The 14511-nt window shown below is 45.4% G+C and overlaps 1 protein-coding gene across 1 annotated transcript in view; it reads left to right on the forward strand.

The window, feature by feature from the left end:
• LOC105356367 (diacylglycerol kinase beta) overlaps positions 1 to 14511 on the forward strand; it is a 123571-nt gene that overhangs the window by 30212 nt on the left and 78848 nt on the right. The window contains exons 11-14 of the mRNA XM_023950595.1: positions 131 to 205; positions 3318 to 3403; positions 3634 to 3723; positions 5634 to 5794. Coding sequence (XP_023806363.1) covers positions 131 to 205; positions 3318 to 3403; positions 3634 to 3723; positions 5634 to 5794 — 412 coding nt within the window. The remainder of the gene's footprint in view (positions 1 to 130; positions 206 to 3317; positions 3404 to 3633; positions 3724 to 5633; positions 5795 to 14511) is intronic.

Consider the following 14511-nt stretch of genomic DNA (forward strand, 5'->3'; position numbering starts at 1 on the left):
GGTTAGTTATGACCGCGCCAGTTATGACTGGGTTAACTGTGACCGGTCGGGTTAAGTTTGACCTCTTGGTGTATTTGCCCGTCCTATCATTCACTCAATATGTAGTGATCCAGCTTTGCTTCTCCTCTAGGGTGTTGAGAAAATTCAGGTACCTGTTGAACCCGAGGCAGGTGTACAGTCTGGAACAAGGGGGGCCGATGGTCGGGTAAGTCCAACCAGCTCCTAACCTTTGTTTTGGGAAAACATGGATTTGAAAAACCTCAAGTGAAGAGAGAAGCATCGTTCTGGACACATCAGCTGTGTTCCATCCATCCTTCATCTTTCATTTGTCTTGGGTTTGGGTCGCGGGAGCAGCAGCTTTGGAAGGAAGATTTCCCTCCCCACCTCTGCAGGAGGAGGCTGATACAAGGCCAGCACAGAGACAACACTAAGTTTCTCTAACCGCACTAAGCCTTGCACTCTAGGAAACATTTGTTTTCCATTTTTCTGCCACTCAATCAGTCCTTTCCCGTAAATGGTAAATGGCGTATGCTTATTTAGTGCTTTTCTACCTACAAGGCCCAAAGCGCTTTACAGTCACACACACATTCACAGACTGATGGCGGCTCCGCTGCTGAACACTGGCGCCAACCTCCCACCAGAGGCAAGGTGGGGTTCAGTGTCTTGCCCAAGGACACATCGACTCATGGGCGTGAAAGGCGGGAATCAAAGCTGCAACCTTACGATCATGGGTCGACCGCCCTACGGCTGCACCACAGCCGCCCACCCTGTAAATCTTCCTCACACTTCCTGTACCAGCGCAGTTCTTCTGATTAAATTCAGTCTCAAAACTCCAGTTTGCTCCACTATTCACCTGTTTGCCTTCAACACATTCAAATAAACACGCAGAAGCACATTTACCCCTGAAGACAGGATTCTGATGCCCCCTGACAGGTCCTGTCTGTTTCCTCCAAAAGTTGTTTCAGGGGGTGTTTATGTTGGAGGCAGACGGGTGTAATGTCAGTGAGCCATGGATGGACGGACGGACATGGTCATCAAAGAACTTTATAGAAGACTCTGAATGATTATTTAAACCTGGACTGTTGCCCCCCCCCCCTCGGGCAGGAAGTTCTTGCTTTGACTTTGAACAGAATCTTTGGAAAACTAACAAACCCAGCCTGGACAAAAAAACCACATCTTAACTTAAGGTTTATGTGGTTCTCAGCTGCTGTTGGTGTTTTTACTGATGTCACGGTCAAGCAAGTGGGAAAAAAATCCACATCCAGGGAAGAACCGTAAGAGAAGATGGAACAGAGTCGCAAGAATTGATTTACAAATAATAACGACCCCACATATGGGAAAAGCAGCAAGCCAAAATGAACAAAGTGCAGAGACACAAAATTGAACTTCAGCTGAAGACACAGAGCGATTCCATTGATGAGCAAAGGGCAGGCAGCTGTGACCTCTAAACAGGATCCGCAGGTGAATGGGCGGAGTCACAGCCATCCTGAACATAAACTCAAGAAAAAAAATAAAAAACCAAACCAGCAAATAATGAGATTCTGTTTGTAATTTACATCTTTGTTCTGCTGGAAGAGCAAACTCCTGCCTCCAGAATGATGACGGATTTCATGAACCTTCACAGAGTCACCGCGTCCTGTACCAGAAGCAGCTTAGCAGCCCAGACCATAGCTAAACCTCCTCCGTGTTTCTCAGCTGGCACAGGGACCAAAGAGCTCATGTTATCAGAAGCTTGAGCGTTTCGGTGTCAGACTGGGTGAAAGTATGCTGGCAAACCTGGGTTTGACTCTCCAACCCCCCAAGGGATGACACATTAGCATAGAAGCATCAATTCAGAGCACCGTTGGCATTGCTGAAGCCTCAGCTGTGAGGCACCAACAGGATTCAGAGTAGAGCAGTTTGTCTGCATGGCCTTCAGAGGCGCTGTTGGCCTCTTTAAGAAGAAAACAGCACCTTTAGCCCCCCCTTCCATTGAGGTCTTCTCCCTACCATGACAAAGGTGGATAAAGGTGGAAAGATTTCATGTAATCCATGGACACCAGTGAAGATCACAAATCATTGAAGAAAAAAGGTTCAGAGCTCTGTCTAGTGGGTCTAGATGACCCCACTCCCAATGTTAAAGTGCCTAGGATAGAACAAGGGTTACAGGGATAAATCCAGGTTCACCTGCAGCCGGATTGTAGGAACCTGCAGGTAAATGACTTATTTTAAAAACAAACATGCGGCTCTGAGAAGACCACAGCTTTGGTCCTGCAGATGATGGTCCAGCCTCAGTCGAGTCAGTGATGACTGGAGATGTTCTGCTCACTAAATCATCTGTTTCACCTAATGTGAATAAACACAAGAGTCAAAGCAGAAATTTGAAAGAAAGAATCAGACTCCTGATGTCCTGCAGAAACCCCTCCAGGCCCAAATGTGCCTTTTTATTCAGTTCAATGTTACTTGTACAGCCCAAAATCACAACAACAGCCGTCTCAATGGGCTTTGTACCAATAATTGTAAAGAAAACACAAAAAGGATCATGAATACATAGAATTCATAGAATTCAATAGGAACATTCCAAACTGTACTAACTAAACGGACTAAACTGGCATCCCTGCCTTAGACCCTCCTTCTCTGTAAGGAAAAACTCCTAAAAAAACAGAGTCCGGAAAAAAAAAGGAAACCTCAGGGGTGTCCACATGAAGTGGGATCCTCCCCCAGGATGGACAGGCGATTTACCAGAACTCTTAAAAGAATTAGCTCATCTCTAACTTTATAACACACACATATCACACACTGATAAGGAAGCAGAAAGGTTTTCTTTTCTGGATTCTTGAAAGTGTTCAACCTTTAGTTGCAGTAAGATGCTGACAGAGACACTGAATTTCTTCAGCGGGTTTGCTTACAGACAGATGATCAGGTTATGGTTGAGCTTTTACTTCACCTGCGTTGCAGGTAGAAACTCTTACTCTCAACACTCCAATCCTGCTCCTTTCTACCAACAAGGAGGAGATGCAGGTGAGCATGTGGACAGAGCTGAAAGCTTGTGGCTGTACCTCTGTCTGAAACACATTAAAGCTCCCTCTGAAGAGCACGGAGTGCACGCTCTCAGGGTAAGGGAGTGCAGAGAGCTGCAGAGGTCTGCAGGCCCAGGCCTCTAAGCTCATCTTCATTAGATCATTCTGAGCTTAGAAATCCCCCCGAAACACAATCAACGGATTATTCTGACAGAAAGCTCTAACCATCTTATCGTGACAGTGAGCAAACTGAGTGGAAATCATTTCCTTTGAGGATCAGCTGTGTCCTGCTTAAATCTCATGGATCTGTTCCCCCAGGCTCAACTTTTTCCATGATGTTCCTGATTTCCGGGTCCTAGCATGTGGAGGGGACGGCACGGTGGGCTGGATACTGGACTGCATAGGTACTCTGATTACTCTGATTACCTCAGCTGTCAGGGTCTGCTGTGATCATGACAGAAAGAGTTAGAGCTTCCTCCACTTGACTTCCCTCCGCTTTCGATGTGTTCTGGGGGAAACATTCACCAAATCTCCCATCTGACTTCCCCCATGGTAGCTCGGCTGCTCAGCCAGAGGTACCAGAGCCTCACGGAGCAAAACTGTTCTAATCATTTGACTGTGCCCCCCTCTGCAGAAAAGGCCAACTTCAGCAAACATCCCCCGGTGGCCATCCTCCCTCTGGGCACAGGGAACGACTTGGCACGCTGCTTACGCTGGGGAGGAGGTGAGCGCCACCTCCACGCATGTTCTGTTAGCGTGATCACAGGGAAGGGTTCATTCCAGCGGCAGCAGGAGAGGCACTGGGGTACCCCCACCCTTAGATCTTCAACCCCCCCCCCAGCACAGAACGCCTCAGTCTTTAGTTTATAAAAAGTTTCAAATGAAACTATCTTGTCTGTGTCAAAATGTTTACTTGGTTCCAGAAATCCTGTTCTGAACTTTAGTTCATGTGATTGAAACCTTTTTTGGCTTTGGAACAGAGAATAGAAGTCATTTGAAAGTGTAATGTTCTTTGACTGATTAACAGAAGAGAAGATTCAGTCTTTTAATCTGTTTTATCTTTTAGAATTTAAGTTGACCAAACACAATTGGGTTGTTTTAACATGCATAAATACATAGAAACAACATGATTTATTACTGATTTTGAGTTTTTTTACACTTTATTTGACCTTAACATTATTTAGTCTTGTTCTGTAGCCCGTCTACTTGTACACTTAGCACAGGATTTCTATTGCTTAGAATTAATAACAGACAATATTTATAACATTTTTGACCTGCGCTATTTCAACAATAAATGATCCCTTATGAGCTTAGAGATTGAGCGGTTAGCTTCTTGCACTCGTTGAGAGCATGTGTTGTCACGTAGAGAAGCTTGTTTCTGAGCTTGTGTTGTTGTTTACAGTGCGTTAAGCTGTCCCTATTGTCCTAACGGTTCGGTTTAACGGGACTGTGAATGTTGAACAGAAGCTAGCAAATGTTCTGAAGCTCAGTGGTCCAAAGACTGTTTGGAAAAATTTTCTGGAGGATTTAAATGCAGGTTTGAACACTTCAAAGAGGTTTACACACAAACACAACTGTCCTTACAGGTGGATGCGGGCTGTCTGCAGGGGAATATGGTCAAACCTGTACAGGACAGAGGTTGTGAATGGCGTATACTTGCATAGGCTTTTCCTACCTTACTCAAAGGCCCATGGTACCTTACAGTCACAGTCCCATTCATACACCGATGGATGCTCCACTGCAGAACACTGGGGCCAACCTGTAACCACCACGAGCAACTTGGGGTTCAGTGCCGAAGGACAATTCTATACAAATGAGAAGCCAGGGTGGAAATCGAACCTGCGATTTTCTGATCAGAGGTTGACCGCTCTACCTCCTACCCCAGCTGGCCATAGACCATTCGTTGAACCCTTAGAGAGAAAATATTCATGCCTGCTTGTTTCTACAGGCATGCTGCGGGTGACGGGTCACAGCGAACACTTGTAATAACGTTAGTGTAAGTAAAGGGGAACATAGGTGAGACGCAGGCGTGTGGTACATATTTTTTATTTTTGAAGCGCCCAAACCCTGCAGACTGCACAGAGCCTGGTGCTGTTCATGTAAAAAGTGCGGGCTCCTTTCATGCAGTCTGACTGGTAGAAATTAGGAAGTCAGGGTTTAGTTTGTGTGGAAATCCTACAGGCGTCCTATAGACACCTACACATCACGTGCACATACCGTGCACCAGCAGTTTAACGCGATCAGTAAGGAGCCAGTACTCACACCTTACTAATGACTAGAGTATGGCGTTAGGACTCCATGCATCACCCTCATGTCATAAGTGCGTGAAACTTCCATCAGCCTCACGAATACTTCAACATACACTTAGCACACGCTAATGGTACAGTCCACTTCATGACGTCCCTTCAGGTGGTCCTACGAGCTTCAAGGGAACAGTAAGGGACACCTGTGCCCCCTAAGATGCAGCCGCTCCTCTACGACCCTTCATAGACTTGGACAACCCAAAACTCCCCCCACCCCACCCCGTACAGGTGCATGTGACTCAGGCTAAAAACTCCCAGGAGTCAAAATTTGTTTTGCTGTCCTCTTTCTTGTTTGCATGATCCATGCTCATGGATCTGGTTGGTTTTGCAGGTTATGAGGGCGGCAGCCTACTAAAGGTTCTGCGGGACATCGAGCACAGCGAAGAGGTGGTCCTGGACCGCTGGCACATTGACATTGTCCCCTGTGACCAGGAGGAGAATGGTGACCCCGTCCCCAACAGCATCGTTAACAACTATTTCTCCATCGGAGTGGTGAGAACATCCCTGACAGAACTCATGGTCTTCATAACTGAGCCCCCACCTTCCATTCCCAAAGCTGATGCAAACTAGAAAGCACCAGAGCCGTCACCACATGCCCTTTGACCTACATTCATTCTATATATATGCAAGATATGCAGAATCGGCTGGAATTACGTTAATTGCATAAATAGTTGAAGAGTTAATGCAGTCAAAAGAATGTTTAAAGCAGCAGAAAAACATCTTTTCAGCTTGATGTACAAAACTTTTTAAAGTTTTCTTTATTTTCCATTAGTGTCAACCACGTTTTAATTTAATTTAAATTTAACATTTTGGTTTAATCAAAGCTCAGATTTCAGCATCGTTAGAGGCTTGTTTTTCTGTGGCAAGAAGGAGAAGCAAACTTCACTTGTTGATTGTTCAGAATCCACTGGGGGGTGTCAGAGATCATCAGGCTCCTGAACACTCCAGATCCACTTTGACGTAACTGATCTCCAAAAGCAGCACACCCTGTAGGTTACAGAAAGGACACTACAGATCTGAGAAGTCACTAGACTTGAAGGGATCTGGGGCCTCATTTATAAACGTTGCGTACGCACAAAAGAAGGCGTACGCCACTCTCTACGTAATAATTGAGATTTATAAAAAGCAAACTTGAGGGGAAAATGTGCGGTCCTTCACGCTCTGACCCAGGCGTACGCACAAAAACGGGTGAAATGAGAAACGGCGACACCGTCGGCAGATGGAAGAAACACCTGAAAGTGGAAATGAAAATGGCCTTCTAGTCCAGGGTGAGGTGGAGATGATCATGAACTCAGACAAGCTACCCCCCACCCACACCCCCAAGAATGCTTCTGCAGTGGAAATGCAGCTGAATGTTACAGAAGGAGGAGGTGACTTGTGAGACACAAGGACCTGGAAATGAACAGTTCTTTGTGTCATTAGAGGAGAAATCGTTCAACTGAGACACACTAGTTGCTGCCATATAATGATGAAGATGACAGGGATCTGGTCTCTGTGGACACAATTAACAGATTCATTTATGAGCTTCTGGCTCCTATGGGCGATTTGTTTCTTTAATGGAGGGAAGACAAAGCTGTCAGGTGACAGTTGCTTAGCAACCTTTTTATACTATTCTGATGGAGATGCTTTATGAGGGCCTCGGGGGTATTTATGGAGAGGTGACAAACAAAGTCTTCCAGGCATTACAGAGCTGCTCTGAGGTTTGACATGCAGTCACTTCAGCATCTCCACAACGAGACATCCGAGTCAGCGTGTTCGCATGAGGAGGACGGAAAGAAATAATGCAGCACTGAAGCATACTGCATAATTACATGGGTGAGAGGTTGGGGCGTGGTCTGTAAAGTGCAGGTGAATCTAAGCCTATGCGTGAAGGGTGGTTGATGAAGAACAGAACACCACTGAGCCAACAAAGGAGCATGGAACCATCCCCATCCAACTCTAACTGCAGCTTATCTAACTCGTATTACAGCACGACAGCATGATACATGAATAAAAGTTAATAAAGATCAGAATATGGGGGCAGTCAAGTTAAAGAACATCAAACTGTAAAAATGTAGAAAGTATAGACCATCTGATCAAGCCTGTCACTATAACACAGTCACCCAGTAATTATGAAATAGACCCTTCTTAGCTTATTTCTCAATTTGTCAACAGTACCACAGTTGTTATTCATGAATGTATATCATAATCCCAGAATGATATACCTGTGGCAGGAGTCAGAGGAGTAAAACCAAGCTGTATTCCAACCAAGAAAGAAATCCGGAACAAGTCCCGGTGAAAATCGGAGCCTGAAGAAGCACGAAAATGTGATGAAACAAGGCGAAAATATTAGAGTTTATTTAGAATAAGTCTGACGTTTTTACAGATCAATGTACTGTTACATTTAATCAAACCAACAGTCAAACTGAAAACCTGTTTTCATCTGGACTAAGTTTTATCTTGACTCTCATTACACGTGTTTTGTATGTAACCGGTTCATTCGTTCACACTGATCCCAATGCCTCCCTGTGGTGATGCTAATGTGATGCTGAACCGGCTGAACCAGCGTCAGGAGACCGCTTTGCTGTTCAGGTTGAGAAAGGAATCATTGTAGTCTCTGATCTCATAGAGGTCAACATTTGAAAACAGAACACTCCAAACTTAAACTGGACTAGCAGTTTTTATGTGATTCCTGTATCTGTGCTCACAGCCCTTCCTCACAGCTGAGCCTCCGTGACAGATGGCAGAGAGCTGGCGACACCTGAGCAAACCTGACTGACTCACCAGCCATGTCACTGTTTGTAAGACTTTAGATTGGATTTATACACCATACAAGGCCCGTGCTTCCTGTCATCCTGTCACAAACCCTGCTGCAACCGCTTCGGTTGCTGTGGAGACGGGAGGCTGGCAAGGCCGACTCTGAACACTACTGCAGTCATAAATCCTTTCTCTAGCAGGAGTCACCAAGAACCTTTCAGAAAAACTCTTTTAAAAGCCTTATTTTAAAAATGATGCTTTTGGATTACCTCGTTCAGTAAAGAGGACTGTAATGTTAATGTACAGCCTGGATTCTGACATCATGATCGTTTTTACAAGCTACAATGCTCTGATGCTGTGTTTCAGGTCATTACAGTTTAACAATACTTAACTTGATGTTACTGAGGTTTAAAGTGACTTGTGGTCAAACTGCACCTGAATTCCTGACAAAGCTATTTTTGACCTTCATGAAATTAAAAATCCAATTTCATAGAGATCCCTGTTGAGACAAGAAACAATTTCCCTGACAGGTTTTGGTCCTGGTATCATTTGATCAACATTTGATATATTTTCTGTATTCCTGCAGGGTCAGGTCAATGATCCAACAGTAATGTTCTATCAGACAAATCGTTGCTGAGTGCATTTGACTCTGTAAGACCCTGAAGTAAAGGGATAGTCGAGTGTAAAAGAATGGGCTTAAATAAGCTTTGGCTTCGGCCTATCCCCTTTTCAAACATGTATTTTTTTTTACTTTAGTCCTACAGGGACTCTTTTGTTTATTACTTATTCATTTATTTATTATTTTGTATTGTTGTACATGATTAGGGAGCCAGTTTAGCTCGTGCTGGTTTGCGGCGCTTCCGTCCGTGAAACCAGGGTTCAAATCCGGGTTGCTCCCTATTCCCTTCTCTGCTTCTGTGCCGGTACCAAGCCCGGATAAAATTGAGAGGGTTGCGTCAGGAAGAGCATCCGGCGTAAAACATTGCCAAGTTAACCATGTGACTCATCCTCGAATGAGAGGTTGTTTCGCTGTGGCGACCCCTGATGGGAAAAGCCAAAAGTTGGTTTGTCTGCTGAGATTGCTCTTTTCCATGCATGCCAACGTTTAAGTAAACCCTGAGCTTGTAGAGAAAGTCCAGAACACGGCTCAGTGGACTCTGGCACCGGCATGAAACCACAACACCAAGGGACGACTCTTATTCATACATACATCAAACCTGTATTTTATCCTTTGAGAACCACCACTGTGGTGGCTATAGCTAGAGTTTCTAGTAACCCTAGCAACCAAGCTGTCAGACATGTGACAAGCCACACAAAAAGTGGTTTAAAACCCCATCATGAGAAGGACACGTCAAGATCTCATTACGTTGCCCAGATTAGCATCACCAAAGCCCAACTCTTGAGCCAGACCTGGGGTTGGAGGTACCCTAGGGGCACCATCACGCCTTTTTCATGATTGAATTTTGTAAATAAATCTGTTGATGGCTAAAAAGCAACGTCTGACATTATTGGTTCAACTTCCTCTAGTTTTTATTTATTGTGGCTTTTGTCAGATTCAAGTTATTTATTTGTCCATTGTGAGTTTTTCTTTCATCAACCGAAGGATTCTAACAGTTCTGTCCACATGTGTATTTGCTGTTCCTAGCACTGTGTTCTTTTCTGGACTGAGAGGTCTGAGGTCTTTCCAGGTATCTGTTGTAGCCACTCCTCCAGCTTGGGGGTTACTGCCCCGAGTGCTCCAATTACCACTGGCACCACTGTCACCTTCACTTTCCAGGCTTTCTCCAGTTCTTCTCTGAGTCCCTGGTATTTCTCCAGTTTCTCATGTTCCTTCTTCCTGATGTTCCCATCGCTTGGCACTGCCACATCCACCACAACGGCTTTCCTCTGTTCTTTATCCACCACTACAATGTCTGGTTGGTTCTCCATTACCATCCTATCTGGATCTGGATCAGGATCTTTGCCCTCTCATTCTCTACCACCTTCTGAGGTGTTTCCCATTTTGACCTTGGGGTTTCCAGTTCATATTCTGCACAGATGTCCCTGTATATTATTCCAGCCACTTGATTGTGGCGCTCCATGTATGCTTTCCCTGCCAGCATCTTACACCCTGCAGTTATGTGCTGGATTGTTTCAGGCGCCTCTTTGCACAGCCTACACCTTGGGTCTTGTCTGGTGTGGTAGATCTACACCTTGGGTCTTGTCTGGTGTGGTAGATCTGAGCCTCTATTGCTCTGGTGCTCAGGGCTTGTTCCTGAGCTGTCAGGATGAGCGCTTCGGTGCTGTCCTGTAGGCCAGCCCTTTCTAGCCATTGGTAGGACTTCTTGATATCAGCCACTTCAGTTATGGTCCGGTGGTACATCCCATGCAGGGGTTTGTCCTCCCATGAGGATCTGTCGGCCAGCACTGTATCCTCTGCTCTCCATTGCCTGAGACATTCACTGAGCACACTGTCAGTTGGGGCCTTCAGCTTGATGTATTCATGCATCTTGGATGTTTCATTAGTCCTCATTCTACTTCCCTGTAGCTGGCGTACAGTCTTGGGGTGCTGGATTTGGGATGGAACCTTACAAAGAGACATGGAGAGGCAAGTTCAGCCTGGAAAGAATTTGATGGGAGAAATGTGAGAGATAGATGCTAGACTGTGTAAGCAGCTATTAAAGATGCTGTCTCGTGTTTCCACAAGGAAACTCACCTTAGTGAAGCGCACATCAGATTTGACCCATCATGCTCTGAATGGTGCTCTGAATAATTCGCAAATAGGCAATATTTTTGGTCAGTATTGGTCAGGGATTAGTGGTCAGTACCAGCATCATTTGAAGACTATGTGCTGCTATCATGGACTTTAGACCTGTCCATCCATGGTATTGTTCCCTCCAGACAACTCTGCAGCCCTTCATAGATCAGATGAAAGTAAAATAGATTTTATCCAAACAAATAGGAAAATCTAAACACTGCAAGTGAATGTTGACAAGACCTTACGAAGACAAAGGTGCTATACACACAAATAGGCTGTGAAGAACAGTTGAGCCAAGAGCTTTAGCATCTTTAGCATCCGACCACCGTGCAGCTGTGTAAAACAGAAAAAAATGTTACATTCCTAACACGTGACATAAATTCTACGTTTGGAAGAGGTCAAACTTCACCACGGGCCACATTTTACTCCGGACTTTGGACCGGAGTATAATTATTGTTAAGGTTGATATGATCACATAGGGGTCAGCCAAACATAGAACTTTATACTATACATAACTTTATACTATACATATTTCAAGACATGTAAATCTGAAGACTCCTGTCTTTACAGCACTCTATTGCATGTTTCTTTTGTGAGTCAATGCGTTGGAACATTTTCTCCTCTGCCTTTAAGAGCAGCCAGCTGTCACTCAGCATGACCATTCATTACTGAGGTAACCTGGCCTGAACCTGGCAGACGCTAACTTCCTGTCACTGATACTTCCTCTGACCTTCAGGCTGTGCCAGCACCACTGTATCCAGCCACACACAAATAAACATGAGGAGACGCACATTTTCTGCTGCCCGAGGCTGGAAGGAGTGAAAATCACCGATTGTTGTATAGGATAGATAAGATAAGAAAAAGATACTTTATTGATCCCAGCTTGGGAAATTCAGTTGTTGCAGATTCGGCGTTGGGCTCAAGATACAAACATACACACAATAGACGACAACAGAGAACCAGAACAATCAATCGGAAAGAAACATCAGTGAATTAGAACAGTTGTATTGCGTGCCACATCAGGAGAGAGAAAATAGACGGACCATAAATGACTTTATGTATTGCACATGGATGACAAGTTCTAGAGTCCAATGGAGTGAGGTATGAAAGATCTCCTGAAGCGGTTTGTGTGACAGCGAAGCTGCCTTAACCTGTTGGAGAAGGAGCTCCGCTGACCATCCAGTACAGGATGGAGAGGATGCTCAGGAAAATCCATGATGGATATGAGCTCATTTAAAGTCCTCCTCTCCATCACAGATTCAAATGTGTCCATTTTACAACCGATTACAGAGCCAGCTCTACGGATCAGTTTGTTCAGTCTATTACTGTCCCTAGCCGATATGCTGCCCCCCCAGCAGACCACTGAGAAGAACAGAGTGCTGGCCACAACAGACTGGTAAAAGATTTCAAGCATCTTGCTGCAGACGTTGAAGGACCTTAGCCTCCTCAGGAAGTGGAGTCTGCTGCTGGCCTTCTTATACACAGCAGTGCTGTTGCTCTTCCAGCTCAGTCTGTGGTCGATGGGTACTCCCAAGTACTTGTACTCCTCTACCTCTTTGCCAAAGATGCTGAGAGGCTGGGAAGCTGGTGGTTTCTTCCTGAAGTCCATCACCATCCTTCTGGTCTTTTCCACATTCAGCAGCAGGTTGTTTTCTCCAGACCATCTCACAAATTTATCCACCAGTTCCCTGTACTCCTCCTCCCGCCCACCATTAATGCAGCCAACAACAGCAGAGTCATCAGAGAACTTCTGAAGATGGCAAGACTCTGAGTTGTACTGGAAGTCACTGGTGTACAAAGTGAACAGGAAGGGAGAGAGCACAGTTCCCTGTGGGGCCCCCACACTGCTTGTCACCACGTCAGACAGGACACCGCCCAGCCGGACAAACTGCGGCCTGTCTGACAAGTAATCAATGATCCAGGAGACCAAGGCGCCGTCCACACCCATCCGCTGCAGCTTCTCCAGTAACCAGGGCTGGATGGTGTTGAACGCACTCGAGAAATCGAAGAATGTGACTCTCAGTGTCCCCCCTCCATCCAGGTGAGAATGAGCACGTTGCAGCAGATAAATAACAGCATCCTCCACCCCCAGGCGTGGCTGGTATAGGCAAACTGAAGTGGGTCCAGAGATGGTTTCACCAGAGGTCTCAGGTGGGACAACAAAATCCTCTCCAGCACTTTAGCTGCACGGGACGTGAGGGCAACAGGACGGTAATCACTAGGTCCAGAGGGTTAAGTCTTCTTGGGAACAGGAACCAGACATGCGGTTTTCCAGGTGTCCGGGACCTTCATCAGACTGAGGCTCTGGTTAAAGAGGCGCTGGAAAAGAGTGGATAGCTGGGTGGCACAGGACTTCAGTATCCTGGGGCTGATGCCGTCTGGGCCAGGAGCCTTTCGTTGGTTAATTTTTTCCACCTGTCTCCTCACCTGGTCGGTTGTCACAGTCACGGGGGGGGGGCTGGGTATATTTTTATTCATGTTTTGATTGTTGTGATGAGGAGCAAAAGGACTCAAAACATATGCTTTATAGAATCTATGAGCAAACCTCTCCAGCAGAAGAAATCTTGGTCCACACCTCTGTGTAACTTTGCTTCTGTTCAGTTATAGTTTTGGTGGTTCGCAGATAGAGAATTCCACACAAACTGGTTTCATTTTCTTTTTTGCGTTAAACTTAGTTGCAGAATTTGGTTTATGGTTTTGGTTTATCAACATGTTAAGAACATGTTAAGAACACAGCAGTGACTTGTCTTCTAGCAGAAATCTTGATGTTGCTGTAATAGTAATAAATACAATAATGGATTGGATTTATCTGGTCTTTTCCAGATGCTCAGAGTTCTTCCAATATGTCCGTTATTCATTCATACTCGGGGATGGTAACTACTGATGTACCATAGCTGCCCTGGGGCAGACGGACGGGGGGTGGCTGCCAGTTCATGGCTATGGCCCCTCTGACCATCACCGGGCCATTCACACACAATCACACACCAGTGGAGACACACTGGAGGCAGGGAGGGGGAAGTGTTTTGCTCAAGGACACAACGACGGTTGACTTGGGGAAGCGGGGATCGAACCACCGCCCCGTCGATCATTGTCTGACCTGCTCAAACACCTGAGCCAGTGCCGCCCAAGAAAAAGATTACTGTCACAAACTTTCACAGTTTGAAAACACTTCAGAACCTACTGAAAAACACTAAATCAGAAACTAAATCAGACACCGTGAAAGCAGTCTATGGTCATGTCCAATCTGGTTCAGATTTCCTACAGATTAGACTAGATTAGATTAGACTAGATTAGAGTTTGAAGGCTCTCTGTGACGATCGGTTTAGTTTGAAGATGCCAATATAACAAATGTCAATATAACACAAAATATTAGGCTAATACTCTGCCGCTGTGTCTATCTCAGTATCGTGATATTAATCAGATAGCGTTGTTGTTGTTGTCGTCCCCGTCTTCCTTCTCACAGCCACCTCCACTAGAACAACCTGAACTACAAAACCCCAATATTTCTCCTCTGCAAGTGTAACCCGATCACTTCTGCGTTGTGTTTAGGAAGTCAAAAGATCTCGGGACACATCAGCACCCTTGGAGACCACCTCCGTTTATTGCGTATCTGGCAATATTCCTGGCAATATTCCAAAAAGAAAATAGAAATTACGGTGTTAGCATCCCGTATTAGCTCCTCTCCCGCTGGACAGTAAAACAAAAAGGGCCCGCTAACACATACCTGGCAATATTC

Source organism: Oryzias latipes, chromosome 21 (assembly GCF_002234675.1).
Source record: "Oryzias latipes chromosome 21, ASM223467v1".
NCBI lineage: Eukaryota > Metazoa > Chordata > Actinopteri > Beloniformes > Adrianichthyidae > Oryzias > Oryzias latipes.